The sequence below is a fragment of the Gracilinanus agilis genome, chromosome 3, assembly GCF_016433145.1.
Source record: "Gracilinanus agilis isolate LMUSP501 chromosome 3, AgileGrace, whole genome shotgun sequence".
Lineage (NCBI taxonomy): Eukaryota > Metazoa > Chordata > Mammalia > Didelphimorphia > Didelphidae > Gracilinanus > Gracilinanus agilis.
The window spans coordinates 100,792,476-100,811,613 of record NC_058132.1 but is presented as its reverse complement, the minus strand read 5'-3'; the positions used below and the strand labels follow the sequence as shown (position 1 = coordinate 100,811,613).

Genomic DNA, 19,138 nt, shown 5'->3' with positions numbered 1-19,138 from the left:
GGGCAAATCACTTTATACTGTTTGCCTCAGTTCCTCTTATGTAAAATGAACTAGAGAAGGAAATAGCAAACTATTCCAGGATCTTTTTCCAAATGGGGTCATGAAGAATTAGACATGAATGAAAAGGACTGAACAACAACACACAGCTAAAAAACAACTTTTACTAAAAAGAAGTCATAATATGAGTTTTTCATCATGAAAATTACCCAATATAAATCTTTAATGGATAATTGCCTAATAATTATATAAAGAAGTATAAAATGCCAAAACTAATAAAATAAGAATTGTGTAAGACAAATAAACTTTTTTCAAAATGAGAAATTTATTGCCAATTAAAGTACTTCCCTCTTGAAAGATGAAAGAAAGTTTCCTAAGGAAAAAACTACTGAATTTCTTAAAAGCAAAGTAATACTGCTACTGAATAGACATATACTGGATATTCCAAGTTCCAAATCATTAAAACTGTACCAAAATTTTGGGACACATGGTATGACTGTGAAGACTGTTAAGCTACTCAACTTCTAACAGACTTATATTGTTTTGATTCTTTAAATAAGTACAAAATTGAGAGTTGAAACTGTACCACTAATTTAATCAATGAACATTTATTCAGAAGCAGAATATGGTAAATAATTCATCACTACCAAATAGACTTTGATAAGTTGAAAGGGTTGAATAAACTGGAGATTCCCCAGAGCAAGGCATCCAGCTCATTGTAGACAGGGACTTTGCCTTTGTTTTGTGTCATTAGATTCAGTACCTTACATAAGGTAGTTATTTGATAAATGTCTTTTGGATTGGGTGTTCTCCAAAAAGTAGAGTTGTTGCTTTATGAGGATCAATGGAAGGAACTTTTGGGAATATTTAACCTGCCGAAGACAAGGCTTTAGGTGGAGCATAATAACTCTAATCAGGCATTTGAAGAGCTAGTTTGTGGACAAAGAATTAAACCTATTCTCCTGGCTTCACAGCATAGAACTGGGAGCAGTGGGGAGAAGTTGGGTGGGACCAATTCAGGCTTTGATGTCATTAAAAACTTCCTAAAGCTGTTCAAAAGTAAAGTAGGCTGCCCATCTTCCAAGGAGATTTCTCTTCCCTGAGGCTCTTTGACCACAATTTGGATAATCAATTCTGTGCTTGATATCACATAGAGGGCATTTATAATAAGATTTTTTTAAATGTTAAAATTTTATAACCCCATACTCTTAAAACACTGAGAATAAATTTTGTTAGAATTTCTGAGTGGCCAATTGTACAGCAAAAATAAATTCAGTATGACTCTGTACCCCACACTGTATACCACAGTAAACTTGATCTGATTCAATAGCAGCCTCTTCTAAATATTAAAAAAATCATTTTAAAAAACGGAGAGAGGTTATAGCAACTATGAAAACAAGGGAGATTTTCTTCAGTCAAACAAACAGAAGAAATTATATGATAAGGTAATTTTATTGAACAAACAGTAATGTAAAAATAAGCAAGTGTGAAGAAAATATTTTGTATAATAGATAAAGCTAAATAACCAATATCTGAAAGAAATGGTTCTATATTTATGTGACTTTACATATTACAGGAATAATGGTTCATGGATAAGAATAGAACATTTACAAAAGACAGAATACAAACTGTCTTTTGACAGTGTGGACAGACTTGTCAACCACATGAAAAGGAGCTCAGCTGTCAGAAAGATACATTTCATTGATCTTAAGACATTACTAGAATGGCAAGTAGGAAAATTATAAAATCCAGTGTGGATTTTATCTCTAGTGATTATTAGATTTCTGGTAGGAATTATGAAATAATGTATATGTTCAAGTTTCTTTCCTTACCCACTAACACTTAACAGTCTGGCTTCTGAACCTCTTCACTGAACTGAAACTGTTATCAGTGATCTCTTAGTTGCCAAAATTTAAGACTTTTTCCTTAATTTTCATCTATTTTAGCCTCTCTGAATGTGAATGTGAAACTCTTGACCAGATCACCCTTTCCTACTGGATATTTTATCATGAAAACCTCTTGGTTTTCATGATACTACTTCCATTTATAATAATAATGATAACAAGAATAATAGCTAACATTTATGTAACACTTTAGGATTTGAAAAGCAAAAATATTTATTCATTTTATCATTAACAAGTCTGGCAGGTAAATGCAATTATTTTGATTTTATAGATGAGGAAAATGAGGCAGACGACAATTAAGTAACTTGCCTAGGATTACATAGCTAGTGTCTGAGACAGGTTCTGAACTCTGGTCTTCCTGACTGTAGGTCCAGTGGTCTATCTACTTCTATCTATTGGACCATTCTCAGACTCCTTTGTTGATTTATTATACATATAATACCTCTAAATTATGAATATACCTCAGAGTTTCATCCTGAGTTTGTTTCTCTTCTTTCTTTACATTCTCACTTAGTGACTTTATTTTCTCCCTTGGATTTAATTACTTTCTCTGTGCAGATGACTTAGGGAATCTACATTTACAAACCTTGCCTCTCCAGAACTGTAGTCATGCATCTTCCACTGCATATTGGTTATTTCAAAACTTGATGTCCTCTACACATCTCAAACTCTGCATGTCAAAATTGATCTCACCATCTCTTTAACCCTAACCTATTCCAAACTTTGATATTCCTTTGGAAGTCAGCCTCTGTGATATTTTTGGGTTCTCATTCTCTGTAATCCTACATATTCAGTCAGTTGCCAATTCTTATCATTTCTAGTTCTGTAATATTTTTCACATGGCCAGCAGCCTAGTAAAGATCTTTTTTTACTTCTCACCTGGACAGTTGAAATATCCCCTAAATGTTTACTCTGCCCTAAGTCTTTCTTTCTCTAATCCATCTGCCACATGTTTGCCAGTGGTTTTCCTAAAGTGCAGGTCTGATTGTGATATTCCTCTCATTCAGTAAGTTCTGTTGGCTTCCTATTGCCTTAAGATTCAAATAAGAAGGCCCTCTCCTTAGCTTTATACTCTTTCACAACATGGCTCCAGTACATTTGCTGTGTTTTGCCTTCCCTTTTAATGTTCTTCATCTTCATATTCCATCTCTAATCTCTATACCTTTGTACCCACTGTCTCTCATAGCTAGAATTCCCACCCTCCTCACCTCCACTCCTTAGAATCTCTTGTTTCTTTCACAAGTGCTTAAATAACATCTTCTATCTGAAAATTTTTTTCATACCCTAGTTGCTAGTGCACTCCCAACAATTATACCTGTATTTTTTAGTATGTCCACTTACACATGCACACACATACATGCATACACATTGTCTTCCTGAATAGAACGTAAGCTCCTTAAGCATAGAGACTGTTCCATGGTTATCTTTTGTATCCACATACCCAGCACAAAGGCACCTAAAATTGATCATTAATTGATGAATATGCTTAACAGTATTAATATGTACTTTAGAGCAGGGACTGACTTTTACCTTTGTATACCCAGAGCTTAGCATAATGCCCTGCCACATAGTAAGCATTTAATGTTTACTGACTGACTGATATTACCCTATTGTAATGTAGAAGTTGTTTGATTCATGTAGTTTATAAATCATAACTTGTTATTGAGAGTGTATATGCAACACACATATGTACCAAAAAGCCAGCTTTGTAGCTGGCTCCTTATTATAAACTAGCTCTACCACTGGGTAGTGTAGTTTCTCTTGTCCTCCATTATTCTAGATGAATGGAAGTCTCCTTACTGTATCACATCAGTGGAGAGAAAAGCACCTGAGCCAGAGCAGTTGATATCATTTAGGAGCACAGCCAAGCTTTCTTAGCTTTTAGGCTCTGGTCACTCCGGCCCTGATCTGGCAGCTTACCATCTCCTGGAAAAATTTGGCAAAGTTACTTCCCTTTCTAGGGCCTGTATTTTCTCTCTTTGAATAATGAAGAATTCTTGTGTTTGATTACCTCCAAGCTCCTGCCAGTTTAGAGATCCCATCCTATGTACAGTGTCATGTATTTATTAATTCACCAGCTGGTGTGAAATAACAAATCCCTAGACATCTGGTACTACCATTCCTGGTTGAGGTTCTTTAGTACTTCTGAATGGTACTTAAATCCTCTGTTTGTAACATGATTGCATATATAAATTTGATACTTTATAATAAAAATGTTAACTTAAAAAAACTGACTTTTCCTTTCTATCCTTTGATTTTTTTTACATCTTTTCTGCTTTATTTTAATTATATTCTAGCTCAATTCTTGGTTTATCCTTTGCCATGAAGTAGTTCAGCACCCCTAAAAAACTTTTATCTTGGTAAAGGGTTTATTTAAAGGATTAAGTTTTTCCCCCTGGTCAGTAGAGGTAGTATTTAGTGGTAGGATCAGTGTTTACACTGAAAATAACTCAAAATTTCAAAAAGTCATTATGCCAGCTCTATCCTGATAATAGTCTTTAGTCCTTGCTTTTATCATTGCAACAAGATAATAACTTTATTTCTACCCCAAACTTTGGCAGGCACATTCTATGTAAAGGATGTCCTACCAACATTATTTTACAAAAACATTGTTGTTATATAATCTCATCAAATTTTAACATTTTTCTGAATTTATCTACTGTGTTAGTACCTTAGGTAAAGTGAGTGCTACTGCCTGATTTCTTACTTGGTATATAGGCTCTCTCTCAAGCTACTTTTGTCATGGAGCCATTACCTGGGCTATTGGAAAATTTTTCAGCAGCTAGTATATCAAAAGTAAAGAAAGATGTTATGATATTAGCAAGTACAGAGCCCAAGAACTGAGTTAAGACAGGAAGGATTATTATCAGCAATATTGAGCCTCAATAGTATCTAAGAGAATATCTCTCAAATCTCTAAATCTACAATTCAGCAAACAAGGTTTGAATATCATTTATATATTTTTTCACATTCAGTGAGTTGTACTTGCCTCTCTATACTTTTAAGAGAGGCTAATCCTGGTTTCTTTATTCTTCCAGAAGAGTTGCTACTGTGGAGAACATTGTTACTGTGTTCTGAATGGAAAGCCTCCTTGACAAAGCAGCAGTGAATACTGATGGTCCCCTACAGTGTTGTTTCACCTAAGTAGCCTCTTATTGTAGAATTAGTTGATTATTAGGAAGTAAGGGGAGGTATGCTTGTAGTTACTATTAAAAAGAAAATACAAGGAAAGAGAAACACAAGTAAAAGAGGAAGTAATTGATAGGGGAACCCAAGGAATTTCTTTGTAAATGTCAACTTCTGAAATTATTTTATCTTGCTTTTTGTTCCTGTGATTTGTGAAGTAAATAGAAAGCATAATAATGATAAAAATAAGTTCAATAATAAGTTTCTGAAAGAAGAATGACATTTGAAAATGTGTTTTGTTGCTCTTTTATAATATACTATATTCTTGTAACTCACAAATTGATTTGAAAATTGTAATTGAATTGTGCACATTATGTCTGTGCTTGCCTGTTGTAGTTCATACAAAGTTATACAAAGTCTAAAATATAAATAGCTATTATCTGATATGTACTTGTTCTGCTTCAATGTTCTATCTGGTAGATTTTGCTATTTACTTCCATTAACAGAAGAGCCAAGATTTTCTCAGTGGAAAGAGAAAAATTTCTGAGTGAAATGTATGCTAAGACTTGTGAGAAACATGAAAACCTCTCTGTAATTAACCTTTATCTGTTTTTGTAGAGGAGGAATTAAAATCAAAAGATGAGAAAGTGAAAGTGGAGGAATCAGCAAAAGACTCTGAAAATCTTCCTATACCTCCTATCTCAGAAGAGAATCCTGTGAAAGTTGAGAAACAAGGAGGAGAAAAGGAACTTGGGAAAACACCAGTCATAGTGAAACTAGAAAAACCTTTAGAGAATGAGGAGAACAAGATCCCCAAAGAAGAAAATGATTCCTTCAAGGAAAATGTTAAGCCTATTAAAGTGGAGGTTAAGGAATGTAAAATGGAACCAAAAGATGTTAAAAGTGGCACAGAGAAAATGACTGTTCATGAACCTGAGCGTTTAGAAATTGGTATTAAGCCTCCTCCAGAAATTATAGAGAAATCAACTGAAGAAACAGAAAAATTAAAAAATGACCAGCAAGCAAAGATACCCTTGAAAAAACGTGAGATTAAATTGACTGATGATTTTGACAGCCCAGTCAAGGGACCTTTGTGTAAATCAGTGACTCCAACAAAAGATGCATTGAAAGAGGAGGTGAAACCTGAGGAGGAGATTTGTAAACGAATTCCTACAATTATGGCTTTGTGTCCTGAAGGGAAACTGTTAGTCAATGGAGAAGTTAGTGGTGAAAAAACCACTCCAAGAAATAAGACAGAGCAATTAGAAACCAAGCTCTACAGTATAAAGGAAGGAGGCAGTCACCCAGCCAAGGAGAAAAATGGCTTGGTGTTGGACAGTGAAGCAGAGTCCTTGATGGGTCTAAATAAAAGCATAAAAGCAAGTGAATCTGGGAAAGATGGAGAGGGTACTATTCAGAGAGGGCAAGGACTGGAAGAACCTGGTCCTCCAGAAACAGAAAAAGCTCTTGACAACACTTCAGAAATGGCAGAGGATCTTTCTTTGAAAACAACTTTCTCCACCACTGAAGCTTGTGCAAAGAAAGTTGAAGAGAAGACCTCTGTTAAAAATAAGAAGGACAAACGGCCTCCACTTTTAGAATGTCTAGAAAAGTTAGAGAAGTCCAAGAAGACTATTCTTGAGAAGGACTCATCAAAACTGAGTCCTATACCTGAAGAGGTGGCAAAGAACATCATAGATTCAGAGAAGATGCCTTGTTCCTCAGAAGCAGCAGAGATCTCTCCAACTTCTGCTACTCCTGATAATCAGGGGAAGACAGCTTCTGAAAAAAATGGATCAAAACCTAGTGATGATAGCCAGCCCCTAGAAAAAACAGACCCTGAGGTTCTCAAGGAGGAAATGGAATTTTCCAAGGTTGGAGTTGATAAATTAGATAGTAGCCAACCTTGTAAAATGGAAGAACCTTCAGAGACCAAGAAAGGGTCCACCATACAAAAAAGTAAATTTAAATATAAACTGGTTCCTGAGGAAGAAACCACTGAAACAGAAAATAAGGAAATAACATCTGAAAGGCAGAAAGAAGGCATCAAGTTAACAATCAGGATTTCTAGCAGGAAGAAAAAGCCTGATCCTCCCCCAAAAGTTCTTGATACTGAGGTAAAGGAAGAGACAGAAAAGGAAGAAGAGAAAGTAACTCCTGGCCGAACTTTAAGAAGGTCACCAAGAATATCTAGACCCACTGCGAAAGTGGCTGAGATAAGAGATCAAAAGGCTGATAAAAAACGAGAGGAAGAAGAAAAAGAAGACACAGCATCTGTCCAGAAACAAGACAAAAAGGAGAACTCAAGGAAACCTGACAAGGATACTAATTCTAAAGTCAACAAGGTAAAACTTATCTCACTATTTTGACTCCAGGAATAGATTTATTTTCAGTTAGAAATATTTGAGTTTTTGTGTGTCTACAGTTTGATTTGGAGTGATAGGTGATACTTTAAAAAATAGCTATTCTAGAAAAGGAAGAAGTTCAATTGGATGTGAGGATCCTGTTCTAAATCTTCTAATTTCTGTTAGCATGGTAACCTGAATGTCTTTTAGACAATCTCAGAAAGATACTAGTTTTGGAGTCATATAAAATTTAATTTGTTTTTAAACTGGATTTTTATTTACTCTTGAAGCTAGAATGTTCCCCACCTTGTGGTTCAGTGAGTTCTAGGACTAATTAGTCCTAGACCACATAAATAAGTGAATAACATTGTTATAACACATAATTGTTATAATACAAATAGTTAGATATGTTCCTTCAAAATGTGTTAATTGTTTGATAGCCTACTTTGATGAGATTTTTAAGAGTTTTTTTTCTCATTTTTACACATTTGTCCTATTTGTAAAGTGATAAAAAGACTTTTTCTTTTCATTTTCTTTTTTCCTTTATTATAATGACAGAAGGAACATAAAGTAACTCACGAAGCAAATACCCTTTTATTTTTGTTGGAATCTTTTGCTCCATGCTGGTAATCTACATTGTAGAATATGTAATGTGATATGAATATAAAAGTTATAGAATGTATGCATCAAATTAACTATTTTCTTTTTTGTTCTGTACGTAAACAGAACTTTTTTAATGCCTTTAAATGCCATAAACTTTGTTGTTTGACAATTGGAAAGGAACTGGAGGTACTTTGCCCAAAGGAAAATTCTTAAGCAGAACAAAATCACTATCTTCAAACATTTGAACAGCAATCCTATGGAAGAGGGAGTAAGGCTGTAGAAAGAGAAATAGATCAGAATCTAGAGTATGTAAGTTACTTTGAGATTAATTTTAAGTCATTCCAAGGAAGAATTTTCTAATTATCAATTAAATAAAATAAACATTTGTTAAGTACCAATATGTGCGAAGTACTGATTGCCACACTTTACTTGAGATCATGAACAGAATTATCAAAAAATGTTCAAATACAGGTAGGATATAACATTTTTACTTAGATATTAAAATTTTCCTATAATTTCTCATTCAGAATATTTTAATAAAAAACAGGTTGAGAGTCAGTGTTCCATACTCACTGTTCTAAGATAAACATTTTTTATCCTAGGTGAAATCCAAGAACAAGGTCCGGTGGACAGGTTCTCGAACACGTGGTCGATGGAAATATTCTAGCAATGATGAAAGTGAAGAATCTGAGAGTGAAAAATCTTCTGCAGAGTCAGAGGAGGAAGAAGAAAAGGAAATGGAGGAAGCTGTGCCAGCAGATGATGATGAACCGTGCAAGAAGTGTGGCCTTCCCAATCATCCTGAACTAGTATGTCCCTACTATAAGTTCATCCATTTCAAATCACTGGATTGTATCAGCTGTTACTGAGCATCCTAGTTGTAGCACTTGAATTAAACTATTTCTTACTTTTCTGTCTTACTCCAAAGGGTTTAAAAGAGTTACAAAAAGAACTTTTAAACAATTATTCATGAGAACAGCTAGGTGGCTTAGTCTATTGAGAACTAGGCATAAAGACAGGAAATCCTGAGTTCATATGTGACTTCAGATACTTCCTAGCTTTGTGACCCTGAGCAAGTCACTTAATCCCCATTGCCTAGCCCTTACTGGTATTCTACCTTGGAACCAATATATAGCATTGATTCTAAGCTGAAGGGTGAAAGTTTTAAAAAATCTGTTTTATCTGTTCATATCAACTGAATGAAAAATTGTAGATTCTCTAAACCTTACTACAACTCTGTGATAGAAATGGGACATCAATTATTAACTAATTGCTTTAGACCTCAGCTTTCTTCTTTGTTTAATAAAGGGATTGAATTAGATAGTGATCTCTCAGATTCCCTTCAGCTCTAAAAATCCTATGATCCTATTTTTCCCATTTTATAGATGAAGAAACTGAGGTTCAGGGAAGTTAGGTGACTTATCCAGTCACAGAGATAGTAAGTAAAAGAACCAGCAAGAGAATCAAGGCCTTAAGTCTTAGTCTAATGTCTTTTTTACTAGACCACACTGGCTCATAGCAAATACACCTCAATTCCCAGGATTGAGAATGAGAATTGTAAATACTTTTGTGAAATGATGATTTCTGTGTTCACCATCCTAAAAATTCTTTAATAATAGCATTTCTGGCATATGTAAACCATGTGTGAAGGCTTGATTTAATCACTAGAGGATACTTATTTTTGTAGCCTTACAATAAGCTTCCCAAAAAGACAAATGAAATAGACAGAATACAATTTGCTCAGAGGAATAGTGATAGATTTTTATAGCATATTTTTTGCTGGTAAGTTTTACTTTTCCAAAGTGAATGACCTAGGTCAGGATAACTAGAAACTTAATATCTAAATTAGAGAAATTATTTGTCTGCCATGATGAAAAATTCTAAAGTATCTAGTGAAGTAGCCTTTGTTTGGGTGATAGAGGGACATACAATTGCCTGGAGTATAGAATATCTGGATAGTACTAAGCTGAGATAAGGCTAGTTAAAACAGACTGTTGCCAACTGATCAGGGGCTTTGGAGACTGCTCAAAGAAGTTAGAATTTATTTGCTGTGAGACTAAGTTTTGAGCAAAAGAAGAATATAACCATATATCTATGTAAAGATTATTCTGGCAGTAAGTGGAGAAAAAACTGGATAAAGAAGAAAGAGGAGGCAGTAGGATCTGTTCTATGGCTATCACTATAGACCTTGTAGAAAGTTATGTGTGAGCCTGTGTTAGAGCAATTCTGATATAAAGAGAAGAGGGCCATGACCACCTAGTCATTATATTCTAATACATTCTGGTGAACATTTTTGTTTTTAAACCCTTACCTTCCATCTTAGAATCAATACTGTGTTTTGGTTCCAAGGCAGAAGAGTGGAAAGGAGTAGGCAATAGGGGTTAAGTGACTTGTCCAGAGTCATAAAGCTAGGAAGTGTCTGAGGCCAGATTTGAATCTAGAACCTCCTGTCTCTAGGCCTGGCTCTCCATTCCTTGAGCCACCTCGCTGCCCCCAAGATGATAGTTTTAAAAGATGCAAAGAAGGCTAAGACTGAATTTAGCAGTTTAAAGAGAGCGATTTCCATCAGAATGATTGAGAAAGGTAGATTGAAGATTTTTGCGAGGGTGACAAGTCAAGGACAGAAAGCATTTATTAAGTTCCTACTATGTGTCTTACCTCTGTGCTAATAAGAATTAAGAGAGGCAAGAATTTGTTTTTTGGCTTTTTTGAATTCCCACTAAACATTTAATGTACTTGGCATCCTTTTCATTTGTCAGGAGTACACCTAGAGCAATGATGGTGAACCTTTTAGAGACTGCATGCTATGTCCCGTCCCCTGCTTCCCAGACTGAGTGCCACATGTGTGGCGCGCCCCCCCCCCCCCAATCCCCCTTGCCCCACACAGAAGAGGGAAAAGAGAAAAAGCACTCCCATTAGGCTGAGGAGCAGGTGATATGAGAAAATGTCATCAGGCACAGTGGAGAGGGGGAGGAGAGCAATTCTGCCCAAGTCCCTTTGCCTTTCTAGTAACAAAATCTGGCGGGCCATAGTGTGTGTGCCCACAGAGTGGTTTCTGCATGCCCTCTCTGAAGAAGAATAAAAATCCTTGAGTATTTGTTCCTGGTATAGCACTTTGGACTCCTGCTCTTAAAAATGGAGAAATGTTCACAAAACACCATCCTTATGATAACATAAATCTTTAACAAAAATAATCTTCAGGCAACCATCCACATGATTTGTTATCTTGGGATTTTATTAATAATGAATGAAACATTGTGTTGGAATAGGAGGAGCACTGAATTTGGAATAAGAAGTCCCTGGTTCAAGTTCTATCTCCCAAGCTTATTCTGTGATCTTAGGCAGGGCATGTTACCTCTCTGGACCTCATTTTCCTCATCAATAAAATGATCTTGGACTTGAAGTCCTCTTGAGGTCCTTTGTAGTACTCAAGCATTTAATAAGCTCTTCCTTTCTGCCTTGGACTAGCAATATAAATAAAGCAAAAAAAATATAGCCCCTAGTCACAAGGAGCTTGTATTTTAATCAGGCCTGCAAAAGGGTTTTTATATATTATCTATTTGATCCATACATTCTCAAAGCTACCAATATAATTAGAACCAAGTACATTAACAATAAAGAGACTATATATTTTTTTTTTATTTTTAACTGTAGTCAGTGAAATGGGGAGCCCACAAACTAAATGTGGTTTACTCCAAAAGTCTATCTGTGCTTTTCTGTTAATAAAGCAATTTCACACACACACACACACACACACACACACACATACATACATACATACATGTGTACATATATATAATGTTTTATGTAATGCAGTCATCGTGACCTATATTAGATAATCAGGGCAGATATTATCCTTAGATAAAATCACATTAGCACTCTGAACCTCACTTTTACAGATGAATAAACTGAGGCTTAGGAAGACATAAGTAACTTAATTAAGAGAGAGTTAACTAGCCCATAAATTTAGAAGGTTAGTCCTGTAGTGAGTTCTCAGTAGTGAAGCTTCGGTGAGGGCAACAATTTTGCATCAAAATAAACAAATTACAGAGTAAATGAAATTTTTCCCATCGGTGCTCATCAGGGATCAATCATTGTCTCCAGTGAGTAGTTTCTTGCAGGTTCATCCAACATTGTCAATTCTAACTTCCCTTTTAAAAGATATCTGGAAAATTGAGCATCTCTTAGACAAACACTGAATAAAGGGGCTATTAAATGGCAAAGATAAGACCAGAAGTCCAGTCTTCTCTTTCTTAGTCAGAGCTTTCAACTAAACCACACCTGCCAGATGAATCAGTCACAACTTAGAACACATTTTCCTATAAAAAACAATGCTATAAATAGTACTTCTTTTCCAACGTCCATATACTTCACAAAAGCCTATCTTACCTATAGTGCACATCAGCTGTGAACGACCAATATGACTACTCAAAAATCCATCATGGCCTGTAGTAGAACCCACCAAAATGTGGAATTAGGAAGCCTGGACTTACTGGATTTGAGTAAATCTCTTAACCTTGAGAACTTGACTTTCCCTGTCTAAAAAATGGAGATGATACTTTTACTGCTTGTTTTATAAGGTTATAGTGAGGAAATACTTTACAAATGTTAAAGCAACATTATAGGTCAAGTATTACTATTATTACTATAAACATTAGTTATTTTAATAGATCAGGACTCTGGAAGCATAAGCTATAGGAGGAATTTGGATAATTTCTCATTTTCCTTGAAATGAGGTTGGCCTAACTTAAGTAGGCTTTATCATCTTCCTTTCACTTGTTGTTCGTTCCTACCTCAAAGTATACCTGTCTCCAGTTTCTACAGACCCTCAGTCTGGGTGCTTCCCTTGAGTCTAAAGACCTGGATTTTCATGTGGTCTCTCTTATCACATAAACGCTCTTGAACCCCTTTCCTCATTTTAAAACATGAATTAGAATAAGTAGATTATTGTGAAGAAAGTGTTTTGTAAACTGTACAACTCTATAAATAAGAACTTCATTGCCAACCTGAGATTTAAGGAAAAATAAAGATTCTGAAAGGCATTGGAAGAGTATTGAGATGGAGCCCTATGGTGAAAAGCAGTTGTCCTGAGGGCCAAACTATTTGGATTGAAGCCCTTGTTCTGCCAAAAACTTGTTATATGACCCTGAGCACGTCATTTCCCCTATCAAAGTCTGTATTTCATTGTACATAAAAAATTAGGAGTACAGGGAATTCAGATAGATCATTTCAGAGGTCCCTCCAAGCTATAATTCTATGCTTTTATCTTTTCTAAAAATGGAGTAATTTACTCTTTATATATTATATGAATTGAATTATATGAATTAAATGAAAATAATCTTTTTTATTTCCAGATTCTTTTGTGTGATTCATGTGACAGTGGATACCATACAGCCTGCCTTCGTCCCCCTTTGATGATAATTCCTGATGGAGAGTGGTTTTGTCCCCCTTGCCAACACGTATGATGACCTTTGTTATTACTTACTACCTAGTCAGTGTTTTTAGATTTAAATGAATAATATTTGGCGTTAATATGGCATAATTATCTTTAGAATATAAACACTGTTTGTAACTTATACAGATTTCCCTACTCACAAAAACTGATGAATTGTCAAAAATTATAATAACATCCTTAAGAAGCTATTTTTTTCTGAAGCATCCCTCCCTTTCTATATACTGTAGCCTTCTTTTATTTATCTCTCTTCATTTTGGCTTTATTTTGATTCGTATTTGCCTCATACATACTTACCTACTTCAACTTTGAATTGATGCAAGTAAATATTTTAGTTTTCATTAGTCTTTTGTTTTCTACTCATCTGTTTGCTAACAGTATTGTTGTATTTTTTTGTTCTGAGATATAAAAATGTCACTTTCCTTAGAAGCTTACCCAAATGAATTCTTTTGCAATACTGAAGGAATGGGATATAGGATTTTGTGTGGAGTCCCAACTATTCTCACCAAGTATAATATATTCTGTATATAATTATTTCACTAAGAAATACAAAAAGCTTGTTAGCTTTGTTTTATAAACTAATGAGCTTTTTATATTTCTCAGTGAAATGAAGCTGCCACATCCAAGTGGATCCTTATCGGTTATATGGATTAGTTCTGTTTTAATTTAGTATCCATTTTTTTCCCTATAGTATTTAAGGTTTTCTTTTCTTTATCTCCTTTTCTACACATGTTGGCCAGATACCGCTCCAGTATGAATCCCTGCCAACAGCCTATACAAGAAGTATGTGTCCCTTCATAACTGATCATTATATATTATCCTTAAGATCAATTCACTTCAGAGATGGGAGAGCTCAGGTTGAGTCTAGTGGAGTTCTGGTCCTTTAGTCTATCTGTCCCAAAACAGAAATATTTCACTAGTCTTATGTAACATGCAGCCCTTTATTAGCTCCTTTGTCATAAACATTATTTAACTTAGAAATGTCAAATTATTTGGCTAGTGTGTTTTGCTCATATAGAAAATTGACACTATCTATTTTTCTTTACAGAAACTTCTCTGTGAAAAACTAGAGGAGCAATTGCAGGATTTGGATGTTGCCTTGAAAAAGAAGGAGCGTGCTGAACGCAGGTACTAAAGATTGTATAGGGATGTTGATTTAATCTCATAATGTCTTAGAAGGTAAAATCAGTTAGAGGGTCCACTATATATCCAAAGTGTGGGAGAGAGAAGAGAATGAATGAATAAGTTGATATATAGGCAACCTTTAAATAGAGGACCTAAAATGAGATTCTTTCAAAGATAAAATTATAACTAAATAATTATTATGTAAAGTTCACTTGTGATTTCATAAAGGTGGCTGTGGGTTGTTTAATGATTATTCTAATAACACATAAACTCTGGCATGTTCTGGTTAGCTGGAAAAATTTCAGATGCAGTCAGTGGCAATGAGCTATTTCTAATTGTGTCCAAGGAAGCATATCACTAATAAGTTGATCAGCTGGTACAGAATTTTTTGGATAGGATAACTCATGAAACAAAGAAAAGTAGAAAATGGCCCCCTTGATCCTCCCACTTGTTTTGCTTCAATGATGGTAGCAGAACATAAGAAAACGGAACAGAGAATACTGTTAGTCCTCACTAGATGTAAGGTACAGTGACTATCGTGTAGTCACAATATTAGGATAGTCTTTCTAGATTAAATTAACATATACTATGATGTCTCATCACTTCAGTGTGAAGTTGGGCATAAGTGAGAACAGCAAAAACTATATTGGGAAATTTGAGCAATATGGATGAGAGAGACAAAAGTCTAAACTTGAAAGTATGAGCTCATATTTGTAATTACAAACATTTGAAAAATCATCTGAAGACACCAGACATGTTGCACAGCAAAGAACGTGACAGAAAATGAAATTAATTGTATCTTACCTTCATTGTTGATTTGGGAGTCATTTATGAATCAGCTATAGATCACTGATTTATTAGAATAAATATAAAAATTAATAGAAAACTAGAAGAAAGAATGATGAGAAAAAGATCTAACCTGGTTTAATGAAAATCTAATCTAAAATAAAAATTACTATTATAAATCAGTTTTCATAATAAGAAGACCACACAACCTAAAAACATTTAACCTGGAATGACAGCTAAAGACAGCACTGGCTCAGAATACAAACTCATTTATAAATCTAAGGGAGAAGGATAGTGGAACATTATGAATCTGATGCAACAGTGAGAAACAGTGCAGGGGAAAAAACAATTTAAAGAAAACAAAATCCTAAGGATATCGAAAGATGAAAATGGAAGGACAAGACATGGGAAAGATGTGTAAATATCTTCACCATCAGGGACAATGGAGCCACCACATTTGGATTCCAACATCAGAGGACCACATGTGCTTTTAGAGTAAGTGGAATGGCATTGAAGAAAACTAATATGAGAAAAGCTGGACTTGACCAAGTATATACAAAGGAGGCCTGTGCTGGAGATGACACAGTGAGTTGAACTCTGAATTGAATGGGAAGACAACAAGCAGGATTAACTTTGGGAAATTGTAATATTTATAGGATCACAGACGTAGAACTGGGAAAAACCTTGTAGAAGTCATTGAGTTTAATCTTTTCACTTTGTAGCTAATCAAATTAGGGCCCAGAGAGGTTAAACAACTTGCATAGGGTCACACAGTTGATAAGTGTTTGAGGTGGGATTCAAGCACAGTTCTTCACTCTACGTTTAATATTCTAGCCACTTTTCCAACCCCAATAGTTTCCCTAAAACAAAAGCCCATCTCTTTACTCTCAGTACTTTGCTACTTACAATATGTGTGGCTGCAATTCATGGCACTGAAGTTTCTGAAGAATTGAGACTGGAGATTATCCAAAATGCAACAGAGAAATCCACGCATATGATGTCTAAGCAAGTTTAATACATTCTAATCAAGGACTCATAAAGGGGAATTAGCATAAATGAGGTAATGTGGTCAGAGGGCCATCCTGCTTGCTCTTTTGGTATTCTCACGATGTCAAGAGAACTCCAGCAAAATCATTAACACCTATAGTCAAAGTAAACTTTACTGGAGAACATGGACGAAACTCACTGAGAATGAACATGCATTAAATGGATTGCATTATTGGATAAAATATAAAGATCCTTTGGCAAATTAGAATATAATTATGTAAAGTATTTTAATTATTTGTAATAAAACAAATTTTTTTTTTCATTTACTTCAATTCAAATAATAATGTTTCATAATGTTTATCATAGCTGTTTAACTGTTACTTTTGTTGGCATCTTTTACTGAAAGGTAATCAATCATAAGCCATGTTTGTTTTATACAAGCCAGCTATAAGGAGAAAACTTATATACAGACCATTATTGTCTATGTCTCACCAATGTGAAGTTACTTTTCTTTTTTAGCAATATAAGATGCATATATACAGTATAGCCTATAGATTCAGTGTTGGGCCTATCTTCTTTTACCTTGGCACCTCGGAGTTTATTCCTGCATAGATGGTTCTAGTATTGTTCCCATATAACCTTTAATTGTATCAAAGAAGTTTCTTTGATATGAGCCATTTTTTGTTTTGTTTTGTTTTGTTTTCAGTGTAGCTTACAGTGTCTTTCTACAGTATTTATGCTTCGGAAAGTACATATACCACTATGCTTGCTATATCTTTAAAGTCCACTGTCATCACTGAGGAGATGTGAAATTTTCCTATTGCTGCCCTTAATTTAGATATATAGGCTTTGCCAGCAGGGGGAAGCAAAGGATATAAGATTTCTGAAGAAGTAACTAAATTACAGGGCAGCAAGCTAGGCTTCAGTAAGAAGAGATTTCTTACGATTATATTGAAAAAAAAAATGGAATGAATCATAACATAATGACTCCATCATTGGAGGTCATAAGATTTATAGATGGAGGGAACACTAGAGATTATCTAGTCAAACTCCCTCCTATTACAAATTAGAAAACTAAGGCTCATATTTGTTAAGTGACTAACTCAAATTCACACAGGCTCTGGAGCAAATCTAGTATTGGAACTAGAATTTCTGACTCCGCATTTAATAGTCATTATCAATAATGAAAATAATAATAATAATAATAACTAGTATTTGTTTAGTGTCTACTATGTGCCAGGTACTGTGCTACATTTAGATATTATTATCCCACTTGATCCTCACAGTAACCCTGGGAAGTAGGTGCTATTATTATCCCCATGTTATAGATAAGAAAACTGAGGCAATCAGGTTAAATGACTTGCTTAGATTCCCACAGTAAGTATCTGAGACTGGTTTGAAAGTCAAGGCTTCCTGATTCCAGTGTTGGTGTTCTTTCCACTGTGTCACCTAGTTGCCTCTAGATGTTTTAGTATTCTTTTTATTATACTACAATGCTTTTTCAAATAGAGACTGGATGACCAGTCATCTGGACAGTTGTAAAGCTGATGTATATAGGAAAAGATATGGCCCTTTTATCCTGTATGGATTCAGAAAACAAAACCTGGAACACTACAATTAATGTTTTAGATAAGAATTGGACTTGATAGCCATTGAAGTACCTTACAATAAATTTAAGGTTTCTACCACTCAGTTTTCTCACCTTTGTTAGTCTTATACCATTACAACTTAGCCTTCAGGAAATAAAGAGAATTTGGTGTGATCAAAAAAGCCCTAGATACCGTCAGGAAATGTGGAGGCTTATCTCAGCCCTGAGACTTAAATCTTTGTGCTAACTTGGGCTGGTCCTATAGGATATCTGAAAGTTTTAAATGTGGTTTTACTCTCTTATTAATGTATGATCCTTTTTGGGCCTTTATACCTAATTTATACAATGAGCTGATTGGGCTAATGAACTCTAAAATCCTGTCATACTAAAACTTCAATGAATATCTGAATAGATATGACAGATAAAGGCACATAAATTAAGATAGAAGACAGTAAGACCAAGGATTGATCCCTGGGGAAATGTCCACATACACTGAAACATCTGGACATAGTGCCTAGAATGCCGTCTTCATCATCAAGAAGACTCAAGATCAGTCCTATGTTTTAAATAAGTAAAAGAAAATCAAATGGTAATCTTTCTCAGGCAGTATGATAGACAATGAATCATTGATGATTTGGTCTTAGTCATTAGTGTAAAGTTAATAGTTTTCCTATTAGTAACTTTTGCATAACTGAGATAGTATTTATAAACAATTTATTAAGGTAATTTCATTTTATTGCTTCTTTTTAAGGAAAGAGCGATTGGTATATGTGGGTATCAGTATTGAAAACATCATCCCTCCACAGGTAAGTTGATATATTTCTAATATAAAATAAAAGCTTTAATAACTTACATACAAATCAATCTACCTGGATTATAGCATGAAAGTTATTTTAACAATGCAGAATGCTAAGAACCAAACTTTCAGCTCTTAATAGTCATTACTAAAACAAAATAAGAAAATGTCATATGTCAAAAAACTCCGTAAAACTGGTCATTTTTAAACATCAGTGGGGTGAACCTAGTTAAGAGAAAATAACTACATTTTAAGCTTTTTGTCATATACTTAGATATTCCTTCATCAAATTATGTTCTTTTCCAGAAAAATTAGATCTTAATAAAGATTCTAAATAAAGTCAATTTGGGGAACACAATCAACCTTATCTGCCTTTTATCTCTTCATTTGGTTAATATATTTATGTTACATTCATTCTATGTCAGGATT

At 34.6% G+C, this 19,138-nt stretch overlaps 1 protein-coding gene across 1 annotated transcript in view; it reads left to right on the top strand.

Moving 5' to 3' along the window:
* Positions 1-19,138, top strand: part of RSF1 (remodeling and spacing factor 1) — a 128,927-nt gene that overhangs the window by 83,243 nt on the left and 26,546 nt on the right. The window contains exons 6-10 of the mRNA XM_044668927.1: positions 5,646-7,372; positions 8,578-8,784; positions 13,330-13,434; positions 14,476-14,555; positions 18,665-18,719. Coding sequence (XP_044524862.1) covers positions 5,646-7,372; positions 8,578-8,784; positions 13,330-13,434; positions 14,476-14,555; positions 18,665-18,719 — 2,174 coding nt within the window. The remainder of the gene's footprint in view (positions 1-5,645; positions 7,373-8,577; positions 8,785-13,329; positions 13,435-14,475; positions 14,556-18,664; positions 18,720-19,138) is intronic.